We start from the raw sequence: 9,768 nt of genomic DNA on the forward strand, positions 1-9,768 counted from the left end.
CAGGAGTTACCACGGTCCTGTCACTGTGCAGCATGAAGGAGTTACACAAGGGTCAGTGGTGTGACTAGAGAGACCTTATAGCCAATCTGCTTACCACGGCAGAACGCAGGAAGAAGTTTATGCCACTGGTGGAAACAGGTACTTGCAAAGTAGAGGGCTGCAGTTCTGCTGGTTTGGATCACAGACCTTGACTACCTTCTTTTCTTCATGTATTCGTTTCAGGCATGTGCTAGAAGAGCACTGGGCTGCAGGCTCCCGTAGCTCATGTCACTTGGGTCCCAGGCTCTAGTTCAAACCTCATTTGGATCTGCACAGAGCCATGAAACACCGCGCCAGTCAGTTTAAACAAGCCGCTCTCTAGGACACAAAGCAGGTAATTTTTTGGCAATACCCTACATAAAATATTTTGCAGTTGGAACAATAGGAGACCGGAAAAGCTTTGAGATAGTTACAAACTGCAATTTGTGACTCAAATCAGAGAGAAAACTCAAGTATAACTTCATGAAAAAGGATTTTCTGTAAAACCATAAAGATTTGTTTTGATGCTAAAATACTGGATGCTGTTCAGAATGACCTCTAGAAAAGAGAGTGGTTGCTACTAAGTCTCCGTTGCTTTCTGGACCACCTCCTGTAGGCAGACTTAATGTTCACTTCATAGTAACATGTCCAGGACTGTTCCATGGAGATATGTGCAAGCAGGCTGGAAATCTTGAATCACAGACTGTACTGTTTGTCAGATGCAGCCAAAGGAGGAAAAATATAGTGGAAGATAATTTAGAAACCACTGGCCTTGTCACAAGCAACCTATGCTCATGTCTCTGCTGTACAGCAAGATACTTTGGGTTGAATGGTGATGGTTTTGCTAAATGCAGTCACAGCCATGTTGACCTGTTGAAACATAATAGAAGCGATTGTTTTCCTTATGTTCTTCATATATAGCAGTTCTCCCAGGCAATGGGGAAGACGGAGAGTTTGCTTCACTTGGGAAGCTAAACCTGCTGTGTGCAGGTGGGGTGAGGGATGGAACTGGGGCTCAGTGTCCCAGGGGAATGAAGCCAATACCAGGGTGATTTCATTCCCTGATATGCCAACTTAAGCAGTCCAAGGAACTGACCTGCCTGTGTTAAAATAAAGTGGTTTTTAACTTTCAAAATGTTCACTATTCACCTGAAAAGAAGAAGGAAATTGGTGGTTTTGAGAGAAAAATGGCCTCAGCGAGAGGAATCTGGTCATCTCTCTGTCACCCTTTCTCTTGGTGTTCTTTCAGTAAATGCCAACCCTCTAGCCCATTGCCAAGCTTGGGTCCTTGGGACACCAAGGCTGTACCTGTGCAAATGCATCTTTTCCAACAGCCTCCCCCGTCGCACCATGGGCTCCCACTGGGCCTCACTCCTCGGGGGCGTCTGGGGCAACTCTTCTCTTCTTGAACTCCAAGGGGGAAAAATTAAAGACAGGGCCGTCAGATGAGGTACCTGGGTGCACTCCCACATGTTTGCTGAATTTACCTGGAGAGGAGAGTTTGGGGAACTGGTGCTATACTGGGGAAAGACTATTGGGAGCGTCAAATAGGGAAGAAATGGGATTGCAACAGAAGATGGGGAGCAGTCCTGTAATGGACAGGGAGGCTGACTCCTCCGCAGCGCCTGGTCCGGGGGCTTGCATGGGTCTGCAGGGCTGGGGGTCATGGTGAGGAGCTGCAGCTGGGCCAAGTCCCCAGAGTCGGGTGCAGTGTGTTACCTGGATGGCTCGCTGCTACATGTGGCTGGGGAGACAGCTGAGACACAGAACTGGGAAAGCCCAAGGTGCTACTGGTGCAATCTGGGTCCTTGGAAGCCTTCCCTCCAATCACTTCCACAAATACCTCTGTGGGTAATTGCAAATGTTTCACCTGAGAAAAAATCCCCACCATTCCTACCAGCTCCAGATAAGTCAGAATTTGCTTTTGCTGATTAAACTGATGACAAAAGCCAGTATTTTCCAGCTTTCACACAGTCAACACCAAAGGAGACTTTGCTCCAGGAAGCGTGCATTTCTTATCAAGGCCACTGCCTACCCGTTGGCAGTAGGCAGGCACCTGCTGTGAAATGCTACATGTCGGTATGTGAGATTTGCAAAATATGTAAAATATATTTTACAATTTACATAAATTTACAAACGTTTGCAGTGTGTTTATATATCTGTATAAGGTATGCTGCAAAAGGTAAAACACCCAAATAATCTGACCCACTGTTGTTTTTTTTTCTGAGCAGCTGACTCAACCTCAAATACGTGACTCATGGCCTCTCCAACAAAAAGATCAGGAGCAGTTTCTGCGTCGGTGCAAGAGCCCCGCAGGATGCAAAGAAGATGAAGATGGGAGGAACCTGGCTGGGTCTGCCAGTTGGACAGCACTTGCTGGCTCTGGGACACGGGCACTTTCCAAACAAGTGGAGAAGCATGGTATTTAAAAAAAACCAACCCTATTGCTGTTATTCTCTCTCGTCTGGCATGGGCACATGTCCGCTGCTTCTCCAAACTGTCTTGTGAGAGCCCTGGTGGGTCTAAGTCATGGTTTGTAAGATGCTGAAAATGGGGACGAGGTCTGAAGCATCAGCCAGGGTAACCTGGTATCAGGGGACATGCTTTTGTGGATTTCTAAGGATATGCTGGCTTGAGGCGCAGATTCAAGTAAGCACGAGTGTGAATTTGATTGCCAGCAGAACATCTTGTGGGAATGATACTAAAAGAAATGTGGGGGGGGGAGCACCCTGAAATAGGTAGCTTTCAATTAGAGATGACCTGACTTTAAATCCCTATGCAGGAGGTTTGGTATACAGCACTGAAAGGAACTGGATATTATCTTTTTTTGATGTGCTGTTCCTTCTGGTTTCTTTCAGATGGATTTCAGAAAATTCAGGCTGTTTGTTTGCCTTGTGGGGCTCAGCTGTGCTAGCTTCTGGGTTTTTTACAACAATTTGACCGAATTCTGTATATTCTGTGAAAATAGCCAAGCTTACATGCTCCCCATGGGGACTTTCAGGAGAATCAGAGGGAACTTCTTGCAGCTCCCGGATATAGACTGCCATAAGAACCCACCTTTCCTCGTCCTGCTTGTGACATCCTCGTACCACCACACTGACGCCAGGATGGCCATCCGGCAAACCTGGGGGAAGGAGAGAATGGTCGCCGGCAAGCGCCTGGTGACATATTTCCTCCTGGGAAGCACTGTGAATGTCAGCCAGCAGGCTGATATCGCCGCTGAAAGCCAAAAGTACAAAGACATTATTCAAAAGAATTTTACGGACACGTACTACAACTTGACTTTGAAGACCATGATGGGAATGGAATGGATTCACAGATTTTGTTACCAGTCCAGCTTTGTGATGAAAACCGACACAGATGTGTTTGTCAATGTTTTTTACCTCACTGAGCTTCTTCTAAGGAAAAAGAGGACCACTAGATTCTTCACAGGCTTTTTAAAACTGCACGAGTACCCCATACGGAAAAGAGGGAGTAAGTGGTATGTGAGTAGAGAAGAGTATCCAGGAAAGACCTACCCACCATTTTGTTCCGGAACTGGCTATGTTTTATCCACCGACGTTGCTAGTCAGATCTATAATGTTTCAGAGAGTATTTCCTTCATTAAATTGGAGGATGTGTTCATAGGACTGTGCCTTGCCAAGTTAAAAATTACACCGGAGGAGCTTCATTCAGAGCAGACGTTTTTTCCAGAAAAGATTACGTTCTCTGTTTCTGTCTTTAAGAAAATTGTCATGTGCCATGAAATAGAACCATCTGAGCAGCTGAGCTACTGGAATCGCTTAGTGACAGAAAATCATGGAGTAGTGCTCTAGCACCTTCCCTGCTCGAATTAACAAACTGAAATGCTCCTTATTTACAGGGCTGCTCTTCACTCCAGCAAAACACCCAACTAACTCTAGATCCACCACGTTAAAGACTATTTTAATGGTTATTTTAATCTCCATTTCTGCCCAAACCTCTCCCTCTCCCATTCAATCCTATCTCTTTGCATCCCTTCAGATGATCCCAGGAGGATATATGTCACCTGCCCTCCAGACCTTGCTGCTACAGGACTGGGAACATTTCTGCAGTGCCAAACTAAAGGTCAAAGTACTTTTGTTCACAGAAGAAAGTCTGCACCCTCTTCCTGGTCTCCCTTGACAGGTTACTGCATTTGTACCCATCTGTGCCAGCATTTAAGAAAAGGTGTTTGTAGCTGCCAGGACGTTCCCCTCCTGGCACTGGCAAATGCAGCCCTGCCCTTGCAGCCAGCTCTGTGCGGGCAGAACTGTGTACTGGCACAGATCCCTCCTTCACTCTACACATATTCTTCGCAGAGATGGAAGAATTTGCCCATGCAGTGCTCTTGGGACAACCTCAGGTACCGCAGGTCCCGTGGTGAACGTGTAAGGCTTTTGCGTCTGTTTCCTTATTCATGCTTCCTGCTGAAAATGATACGTGGTAGAGCCGGATCCATGCTCAGTGGAGAGTGTCTGGTCTTTCTATTAAAATAGACATCTACGACATTTGTGTCTCACTTTGATTGCTTGAAAGCTACTGTTAATGGTTTGTCAAGGCTAAACTAGAGCCACTTACAGTGAGCTAAACAGTACATCTGATTTAGACACTTTTCCCTGAGGAACTGGGTGTGTAAGGCAGAGAAGACAGGAGGATTTTTCTCAAGACCTAGTGGGAAAATGTGCCCAAGGAATCATTCAGGCTGGGAGACTCATTTCTTGTTTCATTACTAACAAAAGACTCATGAAATCACTAAGGTGTTTGTAGGTTTCAGAGATAAGGAACTGAATCTTTACAGTAGGCCCTGTGAAAAATACATTTGGGCTATGGGAAGGGAGGAAGGAGTTGATAAAATCATGCCTTATGCAATACTCTTATTTGATTTACTGTCAAAGATTTACTTTCTTTGCTTTACAAGCAAAGAAAAGGTCAGTTTTACCAGCAAAGGAGTATCGAATGGCTATACTATGTGTGAAAAGTTATTTCAGAGAGCAGTAAAATTGGGACGTACACTGAATGTGGTCAAAAGCATGGAGGAAAAACAGGGAAAGATATTTTATTACCTTGGGGTTATTTATTTCTATTGTTTCTTTTCTTTTTATTGAAGTTTCTGAGGACTGTCCAAGTGTCTCTTTTTACTTGCCTGTGTCTGAAGAGCAGGATAAATATTTTCAGCAGGTATATGCCCCATCCTGAAAAGTGTTTGGTAATGGTAATAATATATTATTTATTTTCTTCTGATGTAGAGTAACCTGAGCTCATGCACTTATTCTTAATGACTGATGATGAAAGAAATAATGTTTATTTGTTTGGTAGAAGAATAATCTTTATTATAAGGTTCCCATTCAGAAAATAGCTGTGTATATGGTGGTTGCAGGGATACGGCTATCCAGGTGGTCAGGTGGGTGACCCAGGAGGTGTTTGCCTTTCCCTAGCGTGTACCCTGTGCCAGGGGGTGAGCAGCCCAACTCTGGGTTGAACAGCATCTCTCTGCCTCCCATCCCAACTTTGCAGGTGTATCTGCCCATCGACTCAAAACCCTGCTGTAGCACATCTACTTTTGCTGCTGCTTTCAGTAGGCGCGATGGGTCAGACTGATAAGGCCTGGCAACAGCGGTTTTTTAATCACTATTCTTTCCATGTAACCTGCAGAAATGCCTTTTTGCCGTTCATTGCTATTGTACCCAAGGTGCAAGCTGGCTATTGTGTTAATTTATGGCAAAAATGTTGAGCATAAAGGAATGCTTCCTGGCCTCTCCTAATTTCCTGTCTTGTGGGGCAGAGGGTCTGTGAGCTGGGACAGCATAGTGCAGCCTGATGTTCATCCTGGCCTTTTTGTGCTCTCAGAGAAATAATTCTGCAGTGCCCTGTGGGTCTTGCTTCCACCCCTGTGCCTGGTGCCAACCTTATCCCAGCTGGCAGGACCAGACCAACCATGCAGTCCCAGGGAGCATGTATCTCAGCAGAATAGCTATTCATTTACATACGGTTGTGTTGACTTGTTCACGTCCACTAGGTGTTGAGATACAAGAAGTATGGTGGCACCAGGCTCCTGGGATGGTGCCCTGCTGGTCTTCTGTCAGGCTGAGTTCATGGCTAAAGGGTAAAGTCTCCCATTAGAAGACAGTGTTTTAGGTTGCTTCCCTGAACAATGGCTGCTTGTGAGTGGCATTAAAATATGTCATAGAATCATAGAATCATAACATTGTCTAGTTTGGAAGGGACCTTTAAGATCATCGAGTCCAATCATCAAGCTAATAGGGCCAAAACCCGCCATTAAACCATGTCCCTAAGCACTACGTCTACCAATCTTCTAAATACCTCCAGGGATGGTGACTCAGCCACTTCCCTGGGCAGCCTGTTCCAATGCTTGACAACCCTTTCGGTGAAGAATTTTTTCCCGATATCCAATCTAAACCTCCCCTGGTGTAACTTGAGGCCATTTCCTCTTGTCCTATTGCTTGTTACTTGGGAGAAGATACTGACCTCGACCTTGCTACAACCTCCTCTCAGGTAGTTGTAGGGAATGATAAGGTCTCACATCAGCCTCCTTTTCTCCAGACTAAAAAACCCCAGTTCCTTCAGCTGTTCCTCATAAGACATGTTCTCCAGACCCCTCACCAGCTTCGTTGCCCTTCCCTTCACTTGCTCCAGAATCTCAATGTCTTTCTTGTAGCAAGTGGCCCAAGACTGAACACAGTATTCAAGATAGGGCCTCGCTGTGCTGTGTACAGGAGGACAATCATTTCCCTAGTCCTGCTCACCACACTATTCCTGACACAGGCCAGGATGCTGTTGGCCTTCTTGGCCACCTGGGCACACTGCTGGCTCATATTCGGCTGGCTGTCAACCAACACTCTCAGGTCCTATTCCGCCAGGCAGCTCTGCAGCCACTCTTCCCCAAACTTGTAGCATTGCACGGGGTTGTTGTGACTGAAGTGCAGGACGGGGCACTTGGCCTTGTTGAATCTCATACCATTGGAGCAGTTTGTGGCTTTGTATCATCATAAAAAAAGCAACCTTTGAGGGCCAGGTTCTGCTAGACTTCTTGACTGTGGCTTTTATTTTAGCTGAGGAGTGTTTCTAATTACTTGAATACAGCTACTAAGTGGGAAGATGGTGCTATTCTCTGTTAATCACATTTGTAGATGCTACCACTGTATTTTTGGGGCTAAATTCATAGCTACTGTGCCGTTGGGAATAAGGTCCTCAGGCATGTTTTAAGAAACAACCCCATTCGGGATACTGTTTCTAAGGAGCCTATTTGTAATTTTAAGTGACCTGTGCAAGATTCCTCTCTTTTTTACTGTGTTAAAAATATTTTGTCCTTACTGGATATATGTTGTTAAGCATCTAATGTCCTGCCTATCTGAAACATTTGGCTTATCACTGCTAAATTTCTGATAAGGAGCCAATAAGTACAGGTTGAAATGTTATGGATTCAGACAGCCTCACCTTTTTGCAAATTAGCTTCCCAAGTGAATGCTTTAGGTTGCTACACATTATTTTCCTCAACATATTATTTTCTTTGTGCTCACATAAATTAGAAATTGATTTCATAATTCTCTCCATTCAGGAGGCTGCTTTGAATAAGAATATAGTAAATGAATAGTTAATTACTCACAGCTATCCTGCTGGGAAAGGTGATTTAAGAAAAGCAGATGATTGCATGTAAGGTAAATTCATTTATTTGCAAAAAGACACCGTGCCAGTCAGTTTATCTGTATCAGCTAAATGAAATTAGCTTTTTCAGCTTAGGCCTCGCACAATCAAAACAGTATTAATTGCCCTTTTGCGAAATTATGTGTATTTTCCTATGAAAGACCATCACAAAAAGATCAGAAATATAACTAGAATTATAAACACAATACTGTAGTGTACATATACTAATTTTTAAAATTTTGTATAGGATAATAAAAGAATTTAGGCAATTTTGGAGCATTTTATCTATAGAAGTAGTGCAGTAGCCTAATATTTTTATGTTTTCTGGGTCAGTTGATCATTAAATCATTTTTTATTAATATCTTTGAAAAATTCCTCTGAAAAGTTACTCCATTACATCTCATTTAGTAGGAGGAAGTGTAAAAATCAACAGAGCTGATAGTGTTTTAGAGTAACTTGGTAGAGTTGTGCACTCCAGCATACTCTGTTCTTCCAATACAAGATCAGTTTTTGATACAGAAAAATGAATAAATTTTTCGCAACTCTAACTCATCAACTAACATATTCTTAGTTTAGATTGGGATTTTCAAAAATGTTCCTGAAGGATTTGATCACACATCTCATCTGATCCAGTATTATTGAGGGGGTATAACCCTCCTAGGCACTTTTGAGAATAGAGAGTAGATTTTTGTAATAAAATACTTGCCTTACGTAAAAGCAGAACAGAACACTAGAGCTAACTGTCTGTAATGGATCTGACAGCAATGCTGCTCTTTCTGAATTTGTGCAAATTACTATATAATGTTAATATAAAATGCGTGACAATGTCTGGATTATTTGCATAGAACATGAGAATGTTGAGCTAACTATTCGATATGTATGATATTTTAGTAAAGTATTTTGTTACCGCAGTTTTGTGTGTTCACTTATCTTTTCAGTCACGAGCGTATTAACATTTTGGGTTGTAGTCAAGTTAGGAGGTTTGCACTTTTTCCAGTTAAAACAAATAGAATCATAGAATCATTTGGGTTGGAAAAGACTTTTAAGATCATCGAGTCCAACTGTAAACCTAACACTGCAAAGTCCACCACTAAACCACGTCCCTCAGCACTACATCTACCCATCTTTTAAATACCTCCAGGGATGGAGTCAAAGGCACCTTAAATCAAAACCTTATAAACAGGCTGTGATCTGAGTTCAGAATATTTTTTATAAATGACAAGAGCGTCAAATACAAGATTGTTAAAACCACAGCAAGGGATGAAAGACAATTTTAACCACAGTTGATACCTTTGGAAGATCAAGATCCAACCTGAAATGGTTTTGCCTGTTTCACCACAGCCAGCATGGTTCGACTGTGGCTGACTGGCATGTTCCTTGGGACCTGGAAGCACAGTGCTGTTCCCCTATCACTTAAAAGGGAAATGTCAAATAACTGAAGGATGTCAGACTGTTTGCCAAGCACAAGCAGTTATGAACTGAAAACCGTAACCAGAAAAGGTCTCCCTTACTACCTTTAACTTTTGTTTTATCTTTTTTTCCTCACTTACCTATCTATCTGGTGTATTTTGCTTGTTTGTTTGCAGCTGGACTTAAATTCATTGGTTCATTCCACCAATATATTTCCAGAAGTATCTACAAATATTATCACACCAGATAGAGGAAAGCATCTGAGTCATAAGATTTAGATATATGCAGTACATAGGAGATCCAGTATGAAAAAACAGACTTGAATTTGCACATGTTCTGGCTGAGCAAATAGAGATATTGCCAAAGCCTGGTAATCAGCAGATTGAAGGCTATCCTTCTAAAAAGTTCACTCAAGTACATTGTCACTGAAAAATGTAATTGGACAATTTCAGTGGTTGAGAAATAACATTGTTGTTGCCTTATGTTTCACAAATTCAAAAATATATTATTTTTGTGGGGAAAAAATATCCAAGTCCCTTAGAATCTCTCCAACTGAACCATTTACACAAGATCCCTTGTGTTCAGCTACTGACCTAACCTGAACTCATTTAATTTATGACGTTGGGTGCAGGGATAGAGGCCCATGTAATCAGCTTCCTTTTCTCCCATCACCAAAAG

The 9,768-nt window shown here is 42.9% G+C and overlaps 1 protein-coding gene across 1 annotated transcript; it reads left to right on the plus strand.

Moving 5' to 3' along the window:
* Window positions 1-2,346: 2,346 nt before the first annotated feature.
* Window positions 2,347-4,518, plus strand: B3GALT5 (beta-1,3-galactosyltransferase 5; the record flags this gene model as incomplete). Its single annotated transcript, XM_082482791.1, has 2 exons — window positions 2,347-2,439; window positions 2,877-4,518. The coding sequence occupies 2 exons, from the start codon at window positions 2,347-2,349 to the stop codon at window positions 3,831-3,833; spliced, it is 1,050 nt and encodes a 349-aa protein (XP_082338917.1). The 3' UTR covers window positions 3,834-4,518.
* Between the last annotated feature and the right edge of the window lie 5,250 nt (window positions 4,519-9,768).

Source organism: Vanellus vanellus, assembly GCF_965231255.1.
Source record: "Vanellus vanellus genome assembly, chromosome: 1".
In the NCBI taxonomy this organism is placed as follows: Eukaryota; Metazoa; Chordata; class Aves; order Charadriiformes; family Charadriidae; genus Vanellus; species Vanellus vanellus.